Source organism: Phalacrocorax aristotelis, chromosome 6, assembly GCF_949628215.1.
Source record: "Phalacrocorax aristotelis chromosome 6, bGulAri2.1, whole genome shotgun sequence".
Classification (NCBI taxonomy): domain Eukaryota; kingdom Metazoa; phylum Chordata; class Aves; order Suliformes; family Phalacrocoracidae; genus Phalacrocorax; species Phalacrocorax aristotelis.
This window is the reverse complement of record NC_134281.1, coordinates 13,548,200-13,562,485: the sequence shown is the minus strand read 5'-3', so window position 1 is coordinate 13,562,485 and position 14,286 is coordinate 13,548,200. Positions and strand designations below refer to the sequence as shown.

The following is a 14,286-nucleotide window of genomic DNA, read 5'->3' as shown; positions in this document are numbered from 1 at the left end:
AGCAGACCCTGGCTGTAATGAAGCGAGCTTCATGCCAGCCCACCATCACACTGGGAGATGTGATGATGCACTGCAATCCTTGGAGGCTCACCGGTTAGGCAAGGGAAGAGGGGGACTAAGTGCCTTCATCCACCAGACATTCACAAGTCTTGCAATAGTTTTTGGAAGCCCACGCTTCCCAGCAATTAAGGATTAGGCTGCCTCAACCTAGAGCCTTCACTAGAAGTGAAACACATGGGGCACTGCGTTCTGACTGAGCCAAAGGAGAACACAGAGAGGTGCAAACCAGGGAGCACTCCAGGATAGATATGCCACCATGTAACTCTTTCACTAAAGATCAGGGACTCAAAGGGACCTGCAGCCCCTAAAGCTAGAAAAGTTGTTGTGTCTGTTGCCCAGGAAATCCAGTGTGACAGCAGGAAACATGGGGGATTGGAAGCTTCCAGGCAAAACAAGATGGGGAAGGTGGGAAGAAGGGAAAGGAGGACAAGAAGGGCCAGACGCAAATCCCTGCAGGTCCACTCTATCCTCAGGACTGACCTGTGACTCAGGCCAATTTGATACCAAAGGTGAAACAAAGCAGCCAAACCCAAGCTACAACCTGAGAAGCTTCGGAGTTCCCTAGAAGCCTGCAGGCAGCGAGATGCAAAAGTAACAGGTTCACAACTCCCCTGACTTGCCTCTTGGCTGAAGTATAAATCACATGCTGCTTCTTCCCGTAAGGATATGGCATCCACATTCCCATCAGACTTAATCCATCTCTTCCAGATGCAGCTCCACTGGGTAGCAGCTGTGCATGGGTTAGCACACATGCAAGCGCACACTTCCATGCACACTCAGAATGAGACAAATCTCAGGGTCCTTCCACAGGCTGGCACTCACTGATGTCAATATAGATTTACTGTTCCATAGCATAAATCAGCAAAAGCACGTTATTCAGGAGAATCAGAGCCCCAGGCTGAGCTGTGCCGTGCCAGTGGGAGTTTGTTCTCACTTTCTAATGGACTAACAGGTGGCCCTAGATGCCACATGTTTTCCAGAAATATTTTAAAGGATGTTCAAGTGCACTTAAAAAGAGCAGCAGCTGCAGATTTTTATTACTTTTTATCTCTTGCAGCCTCAAAGTCGCACAAAGGCAGAAGTCTCTCCACACAGACTTCAGAAGGACATGTTGTTAAAAAAAAAAAAAAAAAAAAGGAGAGATGACTAACACAGCTTTGAAATCTCAGGAGATCTGGCCTATCTGCAACAAGACCACCAATTCCAGGCCCAGTATATTTACACCAAACATCGAAAGAAACCAGCACAGGTCTCCTTTCACAGTAGGGAATTTTCTCTCTCCAGTGGTACAACAATTCTGTTTTGAGCCTTCATTGATACAGGGCCTCAAATCTGTGCCTAGGACAGAGCTACCAACTATGCCAGGCTACACTTTATTGTCATTTGGAGAGAAATCCCACATAAGGAAAACTTATACAGTTAACTTTTCTTAAACAGCAGCTGTTTGAAACTGGTTAATGGATTTGTACATTGAAAATTACCTAACATGTCATCACACAGTTCCACAAGGTATCACATGGCATCTGTCACACATACAGAACGTAAGATCCATTGGTTGTGTGCACCTCTCATGCACAGGCTTTGCATGACATGAGAAGGCTGCCCAACTTAGGGATGCTATTACAACATCCTTTATTGTAAAATGACACACAGCAGGTTTCTAATTAAATTTTAAGCAGAAACGCGCTCCCAGCTCTTGAATAATTCAAACTGTTCTATTAAACAAGGTTCTGAAATGCCACCAAGACACATGCTCTGGACACAGCAATGGCCAGTGGAAACAGCAGTGCTTGGAAGCACGGAAGTGGTTAGCTGGGCAGTGGATAGGGCAAATTACGCATAAAGGACAGCTGAAAGAGCACATCTGTTCATGGAGGAAAGCACTGCAGGCAAGAACGGAAGGAGAGAGGAACGTGTTCTGCATACAAATGGGGCAAGGCACGTGCGAGAGGCAAGTCTGGGTTTGGTACCCACTGCATCTCGCTTTCAATGCACAAGCACATGCTGTTCTCCAAGTCACGTCCAGATCTATGAGTACATGCAGGTGCCTGCTGGCACCCAAATAAAAGCGCCGCTGAGCACGCTGCCAGTGTGTGAGAGCCGCTAAGCCAGAGCATGTCCCAAGGATGTGCTCGTAGGAACACGCACCATCTGCCCCCCAGCATCACTGCAGAGGCAGCATCTGCACAGCTTCCCCACAGCCAGGCCTGCAAGCGCCCTGGGGACCACATGAGCCGCAGGGCAGCAAGAGCATGGCCAGATGAGTTTCGCAGCAATGTTAGTGAGCAAAGGGCTTTGGAGACCTAAGCTGGGATGGCCCTTGCCCCATGTAGCGTGCGCTGTGCCCCAGCAGGCAGCCTGAGCCATAGCACTGCAGCAGCCCTCAGCCCTGTGTGAACAGAGGTCTTTTTTTAAGGTCACAGAAATAGGAGTGAAGATAAAACAAGACTTGTGCTTTCTAATTGCAGACCTCAGTCAGACCTGCTGAGAGGGAGGCAGTGATATCGGATAAGGTAGAAGGGATAAGGCTGAAGTCTGGACCCTGGGTAACACTTAATACATTCTCCACATGACGCTGAAGAGCAGTAGCATGTGAAATAATCTAAGATACTGGAAAACCTACAACATTCCTCCTCCTTCCTCCCATCCTTCTCCCTGACAGCATCCCAAAGCCAGTGAGGGGCTCATGGGGAGACCACTGAGGAGACTCAATGGTCTCCGAAAACACTCCACAAAGCAAAGCAAGCTCAAATGCTGAGGAAACTCATTTTGGCCACAACTCCCCAGGAAGCAGGCAGGTCAGGGAAGGCAACAGGACAGCTCCCCAAGGGAGAAAAACCTGCTCTCTTCTCTCAGGCCAAAACCCCACTGAAGTCACAGACTGAGGAATCCCGAATTTGACCCAGGGAACCCAGCTTTGACTCAAACCCCAAGATGGCCTTGATCTCCAAGCTAGGGTCTTGAGAACTTGAGGTTGTGCTTAATTGACAGCAACAGAAAGAAGGGAGAGATAAGAGAGCATAAAAGGGGGAAGGAGAGGGAGGAAGAAGGGCACGAGGCAATGAGAAACTAGGTGGAGGCAATACTTCTCCCAGCTCATAGCAGCTCAGGAATAAAGACTCAGCTATAACTTGGTTTCTAAAGCCTGTGCTTGCTCAGGGTTCACCGGGGACACATCAGGCACTGAGGTGAGAAAATAGAGCTGACATTTAATCTCAGGCCCTCTTAGCAAGAGTCAAGTCAAAGCAGGAAGACAGATCCCAACATCCTTCCACCTCCCCAGCATCCCTGCAGAGTGGGGAGGAAGAATGGGGTAAAAATAACCTACCTGTTGCAGGTCCTAAGTCCAGGCTGGAGTCGTTGAGCTCTCCCCCATCTTCCCAGAAGTACTGCGGGGGCTGTAAGATCTTGGATTCCTCATTCTCCTCACTGGCAAAGCCTGATCCTGGGGCAGCATGCAGAGAGCTAGGGGCAAGATCAGGCTCCGCAGCCTCTGGGATGGTTTGCTCATGGGAATTCATGGCCTCCAGGTGGGACATCATGGCAAACTCCAGCAGGGAAGTTGATGTCAGGCCATCAGCAGTTGGCTCCTCTGAAGAGGCAAGGCAGAGGCACAAGGTCCCTGTATAATGACAATAAACCTGTGTCAGAGATAGGACTGACACCCATTGGGCCTGTCTTCTCCTTGCAGCCTGCTCCTGCCAAACCAACCTGCTGCACACACCTGCCTTTGGGGTAACCTGCCCCTTGGATGGGCTGCGCTCTCAGCTGATGAGGAAAATCAGGGTATTTTGGGAAACATCCACAAGCATGCAGAGGAGCATTCACATACAGGAGGAGTCAGTGCCAAGCAGCCATCCTCCTGGGGCACCTCTCTTCAAGGGGGCAACAATGGTTCACCCTCTCTGAGGTTTTTTGCCTCTATGAAAGGATGGGGTGACTTGTTAGTTGCCTATCCTGGAGAGGAGGTGGAATGTCTCATACTTAAGCCGTGAAATTCTGACCCTGTGAAGTCGATGACAGTTTCCTATGTGACTCTCACCCAGGCAAGATTTCACCCTAGTGTTCCTGATCTGCAGCTATATTATATGCAGGGGGACTGATTTAAACCAAAATTATTTACATCACCAATAGTAATCATGTTTTAAATCAGCAGGCTGGAAATCTATTTTTAAGTCATCGATTTGAACTTCATCGTGCATTCACATATTTTTTTTTTCATAAAGAAGGGCTGTCACAGGTAAGAATTAAAATATACCAACAGCAAACATGTACCTAACGCTAAGCAGGGAAGCGGGTTGCATTTTACACTTTTCTTTCAACAATTATATCCTTATTTCCATTTTATCTATTAGAAGGTTTGACTGACACTTCTTGATTTCTAGGTGAGACTTTAATTGCAATTTGTGTCAAGGTACATTTGCATGCATACTGAACTTCAATCAAAATGCAAGAAAACAGCACCTGGAACTTGGCTTTATTCAACTGATAAATACCACAAGTATGGAGACATACAGAAAAAAATGAGATTACCAAAACATGTTTTACATTTAAAACAGTTTTGTTAAGCAAGCAAAGTAACTAATTTGGGTGAACTGAACCAATTGCTTCCTAGCCCTCCCTTCTTCAGCACATTAAAACTAGAAGATCTCATCCTCTCACAGCTGATTTTTATTCATAGATTAGAAGAAAAAAGGACAAGTTTTCCCGCTTTCTCAGCTCATACTCAATTTCTCAATCCTTAATGAACCAGTCACTGAACTGAACTAATTGAATAAGCTGAAATGAAGACTAATTTGGTATTTTTCTTTGATAACTGATTTTCTAGGCAAGAGAAATGCAGCAGATCTAATCCATCTGGACTCCAGTAAAATATCTGATACAGTGCCTCATGCAGAATTACAAGAGAGGCAAGAAAAGACACTGATTAGCAGGGTAACTGTAAGGCAACTGTTATACAAAAAATGACAGAGGCTTGTGCCGGAGGGAGGCTATTAGTGGAATTCCTCAAGGTCTGTCCTTGTATCTGCTGCTTTTTAACATTTTCCTAAGTGACCTTGGAACAAAAATTAGGAACAAGGACACAAAGCGAGGAAACATCCTCACTGCACAGAAAGACTGTAGGTACAGCTAGGTGATCTTGAGAATGGAAATAACAGAAATATTATGAAAAGGAATAGCACAAAGTGATAAATTACTACATTGAGAACTAGCACCAAGCATTTCTGATACAAGACAGGAAACTACCCATTAGAAATGTCTTAAGAGGAAAAATTTCTGTATTAGAAACAGCTCTGAGATATCACTGTAATGCAGGTGTGAAAATGCTTGCACAGTCCTGAAGTATTAGAAATAGAGAGATTTTACAAAGGACTGCTGAGACATCACCTGGATGCTGCATGCAGATCTGGATACACGTGGCCTGAAATGATTTAAGCAGAGCTGAACTGCCTTCAGGCAAGGGCAGACTAGGCAACTTCCCGAGGTTCCTTCCTACCACTATGTATGTCCCAATACTCCACATCCCAGAAGGACAAATTCAAATGAGGGCAAGTGCCAAGATGAGCCATAGGACAATGGCAGATGGGCTGGCCCTGGTGCTTTCACTGAAAATGTTAGCTTGCTACCACAAAAAGTTTGGGAGTTGCTGCTCACTTGCCAGTCTGATTACTAAACCTGTCCTGGGAACACTGGAAGCCAGAAATGTGTTTCTCAAGCCTTCTGCCTGCTCTGACCCTCTCCACCTTCCTCCACAGTTCTCTGAACTGAGCAAAATCCAATATTGGTTGCTCTTTCCCATATACACTTGGGCCAGGCTTACAGCACTTCTCAGTCCTGTTCAGTTTGTTCTATTGATCTAAGGCAAGATCGGCTGAGGCCAGCACAGCAACAAAAAGTGAACGGCAGAGGCAGAGTAATCAAAGGGGAATAAGGCTACTGCAGAATCACGGAGCCAGCCAAAGTGCTTCTGGGCATCCCTGGGGATGGGTCAGCTCCCTCTGAGCTGTGCACGCACAGCGAAGTCCACAGCCGGAAATGAGAGTTTGCACATCTCTCATGCATGAGTCCAGATCTGGAGAGACCTGGCCAGGCCAGCCCCTGTGCCAATTCAGTGGTGCTTACCAGGAGGCTCCAACGTGATGGTGCCTAGACTGGGCTTCCCCAGACTGACACAAGACACCTACATCACTAACAGAGAACACTGCTGAGCCCCATGCAGCCCAGTGGAGAGAGCACTTGTCTTGAGGAGCTTACAGTTTAAGCAAACATGACAGAGAGCAGTGAGGGGGCTGAAGGGAATATGATTGCCAAAGTTGTCCAGAAAAGGGGAGCAGAAGGATGGGGAGAGACCACAGCAGGTCCAAGGCCGCATGGAAAATTTGCTGTAGTTGGGACTGCAACTGACTGCCTGGACCCTACATAGCTCTTTATCCACCCCAATGCCTCAGTTTCCCCCAGCTCCCATTAGCAGAGACATGGCTGACATGGGGCCTTGGCTTTCTAGCCACACTGCAATACACATCCTCCCAGCTGGTCTCCCAGCCAGCTAGGCAAAGCCTCAAAACGTAACTCTAAGCCAGCTCCAAAGACTGGTTCAGGCCTTTCTTCTTCCATCAGTTACACCCTGTTTGGGCTGCCTCAACAGCTCATCCACAGCCCATCTCACCACCTCTACAACAGACCTCTCATGGTAGTTGAACCTGAGCACCCACAGAGCTAATCCCATCCATGAGGGAAGCTCAGATCCCAGGAGTTTGTTTACCCTCACTTAACTCTGAAGTGTTTACCCAGTTAAAACCCTCTAAGCTGCATTATCTTGTTTACTGGGAAGCTCTGCTCAGCCCAAGATAAAACTACACCACCTCATCCCTAAGAATGAGTCATTAATAGGCACACCCTGAGCAAGCCAGGTTTCTCCTGGGGTGGATTTGGAGTAGGACACCTTGGGGCCTGATGCACAGGCATGGAATGCAGAGGCTGGCCTGGGGGGACCCTCCATGCCAGCACCAGCCTGAATGCCACAGGGCTAACAGCACTGTTGCACCAGTGTACAAATCAGTACCTCTCCAGACAACATCCTGACACCACTTCATACCTTTTGCACCAGCAGCAAAAACCCAAAGGCTTGGGATGCCAAACAGCAGACCCAAGATTTGCCACCTTCCCTCTCTCTTCCAATCACCTCATAAAGAAGCTCAATGCAGCTGTCGACTCCAAGGCAAAGAAAGAATCAAAGCACGAGCTGAGCTGGAAGAGCAGAGGAACACAGCTGAAAGAGGAAATATAACTCCCAGGGTGTCAGTGGCTAGTTATTTTCCTCCTAGGATGGGGAACAGAGATTAGATGACTTCTACCAGCCATCAGTCTCACAATTTTGTATTCTAAAAGGCAGATCAAGCGATAGGAATAAAGAAACAGAAATGAATAAAGCCCTGCAACTGTAGATGGGAGGGAGCAGGGAACGGAGCCAGGGCTCGCCAGCTGCTTCAATGGGGTGTTTGTGTCTCATTTCTATTTTTGCAGCACCTCTGCGTAACCTGGAAGAGATGAGGCTCTGCATGCTAAAGAGGGCAGCCAGCCTTTGGGGAAAACGGCAGGGCTGTGAGCTTGGGAGGGAAAACCCTCCCCAGATCAGACAGAGGAGGGGCAAGAAAGGAGAGACAGTGGGAGAGGTAGGTAGAGGGGGGAGAGGGAACAAAGGCAGAGAGAAAGCACCAAAACCAGCATGGGAGCTCCCACACTGGCTGTGAGCTCTCCAGCTGCTAGCATCCACAAAGGTGACACATGGAGGTAATGATGACCTTGCAAAAGATGCTTCACCTCTGCAAGGAGCAGAATGGGTGATTTCAACAACAGGGAATAATACTGCAGCATTACCTTTCCAAGGCCAGCCAGGAGGATACACAGATGAAATGAGTTTGCTAGTTGCTGACCCCACTGGACCCTCAGAAAACAATTCCAAGTCAAAGTGGAGAAGCTTGCTCTGTTCAGCTTAGCAGGGGATTTGCTGCAACAGCCCCGGACAATGCAGATTGAGCAGTTTCACTCAACAGCAGGAAAAAAAAAATAAATCTGAGGGAAGAACATATGCTATCTCTCTCCCAAACTGTTGTGAATATGAGCGGTTTCCCATGTCTAAACAGTTCTAAATGAACCCCAAAGAATTTTCTACATTAGCTGCCCAAGAACCAGTTTATCCCTTTGCCACAAGGCAAGCCACCTCTCCACAGGACAGGGCAACTGTTTAAAAACTCCCAGCTGACCTACTGAATAGGAGAAGAGAAAGAGGAAATAAGTTGTTTCTGTATCCAGCTGAAATGAGAGGAGGGATTTGGGGAGATGAAATGGAATCTGGCTGTGACTGTGTCAAACAGCCTTCAAAATTTTCTTGCCTTTTAATTAACAAGTAAACCTCAATTTCCTCTCCAAGGAAACACACAAACATCCCTTAAGATGTCATCATATCGACTTGACCTATCAAGGGGCTGGTGTGCCCTTCAGTTTACCCAACTGAAGGTCAATTTCACCTCTCCTTCCTGGGTGCTGTGGCTACACCACACTGCCACAGAAGCAGTGCTGAAGGGAAGACCCCTCCCCTAAACACATGCTCTGACTTACCTGTCTCTCCCCACCAACTGCAAGAGCCAGTACAACACCACCCAAGTGCAGTTTACACAATGGGTACCAGGGTGGGCGGTCAGAGCATCTCAGTATTGCCAAAGCAGCAGCTGCAACAGTGTCCATCTGGCCCTGCTACTGTTGACCTTCCTTTCTAGCCCACCCCAAACCCAGGAGTTACCAACAATGTTATTTCCTAGGACAGCTGGGTCAGGAATAGGTCATCTACTGATAATTGGTTCGGACAGAAACACAATGACCAAATGAGGGAAGCATCTGCCAGGGATATTCCCTCCCTCAGACCACCGTGCCTGGAAAAGCCAAGGAGCAAGGCCCAAGGGCAGAGAGGGGAGAGGCCCCAGGCCAGAACAGCCAATGGCACAAACTACTTCCAGAACATAACAAAACACAGAGTAATTTAAATAATAAAAGAGGATCCCAACCACAGACAGTGGAGGAAGAGAAGAAAATGTTGTTCAGCTGAGGAATGTCCAAGCCTATTCCCCCATGCTCACCTGGAGTCTCTGCACCCCAGACCCTAAATAGCTTGCACAGGGAAGCATATGGTACAACCACATATCAGCCTAAGTCCTTTTGATGCTAAATCAGAGTTACAGACCGTACCTGAGCTGGGATGCTCCACCTAAGAGACCTCTCCCAGTCCAGCTCCCACACAGCCTTATCGCTGCTCTCCCATGCTGCACTAGACCAATTACAAATCCAGTCAGGTGCCTAATCTCTGAGATCATTTCCAGTTAGGGCTTCAAGATCAGACTGCCATCCTCCTCCGGTATTGCCAGCAACCAGGTCCCTCACCAAGTGTCCCTCTAAAACCATCCACTTTCCCATGGCCCTGGTACATTTTACAAATCAATGGGAAAAGCACTCGGGTCTGCTGAGAACACATATGCTTACCAACCTGCGCGAACAAGAGGGATGAGGCACAAATGAAGCAGCCCTTGCAATTGGAAAACTCTTTAGAGGGAGATGTGAGAGCACACAGTAGCTGTACCAGCATCTTTCAGCTTTTACAGATCTTTACAGCTAGCATAATCAGAGAGCTCAAACACCAGGCTACAGTGTGTGCATGCCTGCACGTACTGAGTGGGCGCTACCTTGGAAAGGACTGCCAACATTTGCTCTCTTGGCATTTCAGCAGACAATATCTACAGCACACAGGCCCAGGTATATCCACGAGAAATGGCAAGGCAATGCTAGAAGATGCATCTGCTTTTGCAGATAATTGCAGATGTGCCCTTTTCAGCACACATGCACCAGGGGCCTGAGCTCCAGGGATGCCAGCCTCCTCAGCCCAGCGCTGAGAAGAGTCAGGTCTCCTGTCATTATGATCAGTAACTGCTCTAAACACCACCACCCATCTCCACAGAAGTGTATCCATGCAAGCAGGTCACGGCAACTCAGACCAGCCTGCTTGTCCTTCCCACTTCGCTCAACCATTCATGCCAGGAGGCACAATCTTGCTTGGTTTCAGTCTCCCAGACTGTTTGCCTTCCCTCCCTCCCCAGATCGTCTCGTAGCCTTCACACCTCCCTCCTCTGCTGCTGCAATGTCTGCTCTCCTCCGCGCTTCTCGCTATCCACAGTGGCAGCTCCCAACTCAGGGCGGGGGCGGGGAGATGCAGCCCCTGGGGAAATAGCATCGGGTAGACAGTTGTATACAGCAGAAGTGAATTTTCTTTCCTTGGTTACCTTTCATAGGCCTCCTCAAAGAAGCCCACAGGCCCCCAGGGGTTAACAGACCACAGGATGAAAGCCACTGATCTAAAAGAAAAACCACAGCCCATAGACTCTTCTGCCCTCTCACAGGCCCAAAGCATTTCATCTATCTGCTAAAAATCACCTTGCCAGGCCTGTGCTTCCTCTTCTCTCTCCCAACCTGGACCACATACCCTGCAGCACTCGGTCTGATTTCCAGCACACCAAATAAAGGCTCAGGGCTGCTTCATCTTCAAAGCCTCCCTGCCCGGGCAGAGCAAGCACTACTGCAGACACAGAAGGGACTTCCCTCGGGACATGGTCACCCATCAAAACGTAACAGAAGCCTTTTAGACCCCAAACGGTCTTTAAAGCTCACTGGGCACAACACTGAGCAGAAAATGGTTACACTCTGCTCCAGCCCCTGCAGCATGCTGGCATGCTGCACAGCAATCTCACCCCCAAGAGGCTCCACTTTCCAATCAGCCTCATGCATCCTAGGCAAAAAAGCTCATAAAAGGTTTCGTAGTCCTGGGGCACATGTACAGGTCCTGACTACCTTCACAACACATCAGGAAGGATAAGAAGAGCCAAAAATGATTGCATTTGTCATTAGAGGGAGGGCTGCAAAGTTGGCTCCCCAACAATAAAAAATTATCCCCAAAACAAGAACGTACATCCAAACCCTGGTAACCACAATGGGGCTTAACCAGGTATGGGGACAGCAGGGGGCTGATTTGAACCTGAACAGGGCATATCTTCCTTGCCAGCATCCCTGGTCCTCTGAACAAACCAACACACACATTTGCTTTGCCTCTGTGCAGGCTGCACTTGTGTGGCTGACAAATCACCTCTCTCCATTCTTTTGGGATTACGTGTTTCAACAGCCAGTGAGAACTGGAAGCAAGTTTACCCGACCACCAGCTGTGGGCCATGATATACCTTCCCTGCAGCCCCTCTCCCCCTGGCCCTGCAACAGGGCAGCTGTTGCTGCTACTGCTGGTCACTCAGGTACCCAGAAAATGCCAGAGATTCTTCCCACGCTAAGCGAGTAGAAAAACTTTTGTGCACTCTGATCCACAGCTCGCCACTGGCAGCTTCCCCTTGAGGGCTTAATGTAGTTATTTCTACCCCGATGCCTATAATTAAATGAACATTTCCTTATGGCACTGAAGAGGCCAAGGCAAAACTGACTACAGGGAATTTTCATCCATCCTGATTTATATTCCCTCAGCTCAGGCTTGTTCACACAATGCTAACAAGGAATCTTCTAAAAAGGCGGGGCGGGGGGGGGGGGGGGGGGGCCGGGGGAAGCTTAAATAGCACCCTTGCAGACAAGCACCTGGGGAGACAACAAGAGGGAAGAGACACATTCCCTCCCTTCTCCCTCTGCTTTTAACCACATCATTTTCCTACTTCAAAAGCAAAGAGGCTCAGATATGCTAGAGCCTGGAGGGATGCTTCCACGTTCTGCCAGCAGACCTGTGCTGCCCAGCAGTCTGATAGGACCCTGGTGAGGCACAGGTCCCATTTCAGCCCATCCTGCAGGTCTGCGGAGGCTCCCGATCCTGGGAGGCACGCTGCAGGAAGCATGCCTTCCCCCCAGCATCAAGGCATCTCAATCAGTCCCTCCAGCTCTCTCAGGTTTTAACTATTCCTGTCCTGAAGGACTGGAGGAACAAGGCCAGAGTGCAGTGAATTATTCCAGACTGGAATAGCTGAGCAAAGCTACTAACCACAATAGAGCTTGATTTAGAAATTCCCAGCAGTCTGCATTTCCACTTCTGACCTCCCATCTAGGTAGGACTCCAGGTGTCTGGAGATGCCTGGCCAACTGAGTCCAGCCCCCAAGAGCTGCCAAAACCCACCAGGATTAACAGTTTCACTAGATTAGGAACTGAGCTGTCCCTCAGAGCTACTGCCCACCACCCACCCCTACACCTCTCCCTGTAGGACAGCAGAGAGAATCACAGGGAAAGCCAAGGACCCAAACCCTCCCCATCATCACCAGCTGGACAGCAACACTAGAAAGTTTCCAGCAGCCTCAGCAGAACAAGAAACACACCCTCCCCTCAGCACAGCAGTTTCAGCTGTGGTCCTTTGAGCCACCAGATTTTTTAGATCACCATGAGGCCAGTCTCCTTCCTCTACACAGCAACTGTAGCTTTCAAGCGATGGGGATGGGGCCAACCCTTGCCAGCAGGTTGGCGGGGTGGGAATATGGCAGCTCCCTACCATGTACCTTGCCCTCCTCTGGGAGAAGGCGGAGGTCTGGCTGAATTTGGGACATGGGTCTCCTGCTGAGACACAGCTAAAGGACCTTTGCCAGCCATGCCCGAGGTCTTCACTAATGTGGACAACCTGCCTGGAGGAAACCACAAAACTGGCTCCCTGCTCAGCTCTGGAAAGGCTTATTGCTTCTGTGCCACAGAGTATTGGCACAAAACCCCAACAGGTTTTCTGATCTATTTTGCTCTTTAAGCTCACTATTGTTTGCAAACCCAAAAGGCTTTATCCCTTCTCTTTAGGGAGCTCCAGACGACAGGGGCGAGGCACTGTACATACGGCTCATGGATAGAGCAGCTCCACAGATGACATATTCCCCCATGAACATTTTTAGGAGACTGGGGTAATAAGAGAGATGTGCCAGGGGGCTGGATGTCACTGTATCACAGCTCCGTTGTGCTGGAAGACAGCGACTGATTGGGAAATCAGCCCTCCCTCCCTGCCAGAATGACTCAAGACAAAGACTCCCCCACTCTTTAAACGTCCCTGTTCAAAACTCCTGTTCCACACTAACCAGATTTCTGTACAAAAAGGATGGGGGGGAGGGAGAGGGCAATCTCAGCCTCATGGGTCTTTAGGGGGATCCCTTTGTTGGGAAATTTCCCCGGACTATTTAAAAATAGAAGCAGAGCCTTCGTAACTATTTCATGTATATTATTCCTGCACTTAATTGCCTTTCCTTGGCACCCTACCTCTCCTCCAAATTTCAAGAGGAGGCTCTTGGGGGAACGCAGAGCAATTTGTGGTTCCTCCTTCCTTTGTGCCAGTTTCGCGGTAGTTAGTAAAATTACCACGACGCCAAAAGAAACCATCAATACCGGAGAACGCGGTTTTGGGGCAGCCCTGCCATAACAGGGTCTATCCTGCCGAAGCGCCGCGGCGGGGAGCGCGCCCCGTCCAGGGCAACGTCCGTCCGCTCCCCGCACCGCGAGTGCTGTCGGTGCTGGCCACCGGGGACCGCCGCTGCGTGCCCCGGGAGACCCCGGGTGAGCCCCCATCCCCTCAGGGGGAAACCCCCCTGCATTCAGCCCCCCGCGCTGGCACCCCGGGGGTTCCCCTGTTATCCCCCGGGGGTCCCGAGGCAGAGACCGGCCACTCCAGAGGACTCTGATGGCCGGGGAGGGGGCGGTGCCCGGTACCCAGGGAGAGCTCCGGGATGGGGAACGGGGACTGACACAGGTCCCGGAACCGGGGGAGCCAACGGTGCTTGCGGGGAGGGGCGAGATGGGGACATGCCTATCGCAGAGGTCCCCGCGTCCCGGGGAATTGGACCTGCCGTAGTTTCCCGGGGTCGGGGGGGGGGGGGGGGGTCGGGCTGACCCGCACCCCGCCGGGGATCCCGGTGCTCGGGGCGCTCCGGTGCCCGGTGAGGGGACCGACACCCGCCCACCGCCCAGCCCCGCCGCAGGGGGGCGGTCGGCCCGCCCCAGTCCACAGGGATGGCGGCGACCCCCACCCCACCAGCCTTCACTCACCGGCGGACAGAAGCAGCAGCAACGCCGGGGCCCGGTGCAACGGCTGCATGGCGGCGGCCGCTGCCCTGCCGCGCCGCCTCTTCACGGGGAGCAGGGCCGCCCCGCCGCCCGCCGGGCTCTGCCCCTCGCCG

The 14,286-nt window shown here is 50.2% G+C and overlaps 1 protein-coding gene across 2 annotated transcripts in view; it reads right to left on the bottom strand.

Annotated features, from left to right (window-relative positions):
- The window catches only part of PODXL2 (podocalyxin like 2), a 33,180-nt gene extending 18,894 nt beyond the window's left edge, over window positions 1-14,286 (bottom strand). For both annotated transcript variants that reach the window (XM_075096014.1, XM_075096015.1), the window contains exons 1-2: window positions 14,156-14,286; window positions 3,389-3,682 (exon numbers count right to left, since the gene is read on the bottom strand). In XM_075096014.1, the coding sequence (XP_074952115.1) occupies window positions 3,389-3,682; window positions 14,156-14,204 (343 nt within the window). In that variant the 5' untranslated portion in view covers window positions 14,205-14,286. The remainder of the gene's footprint in view (window positions 1-3,388; window positions 3,683-14,155) is intronic.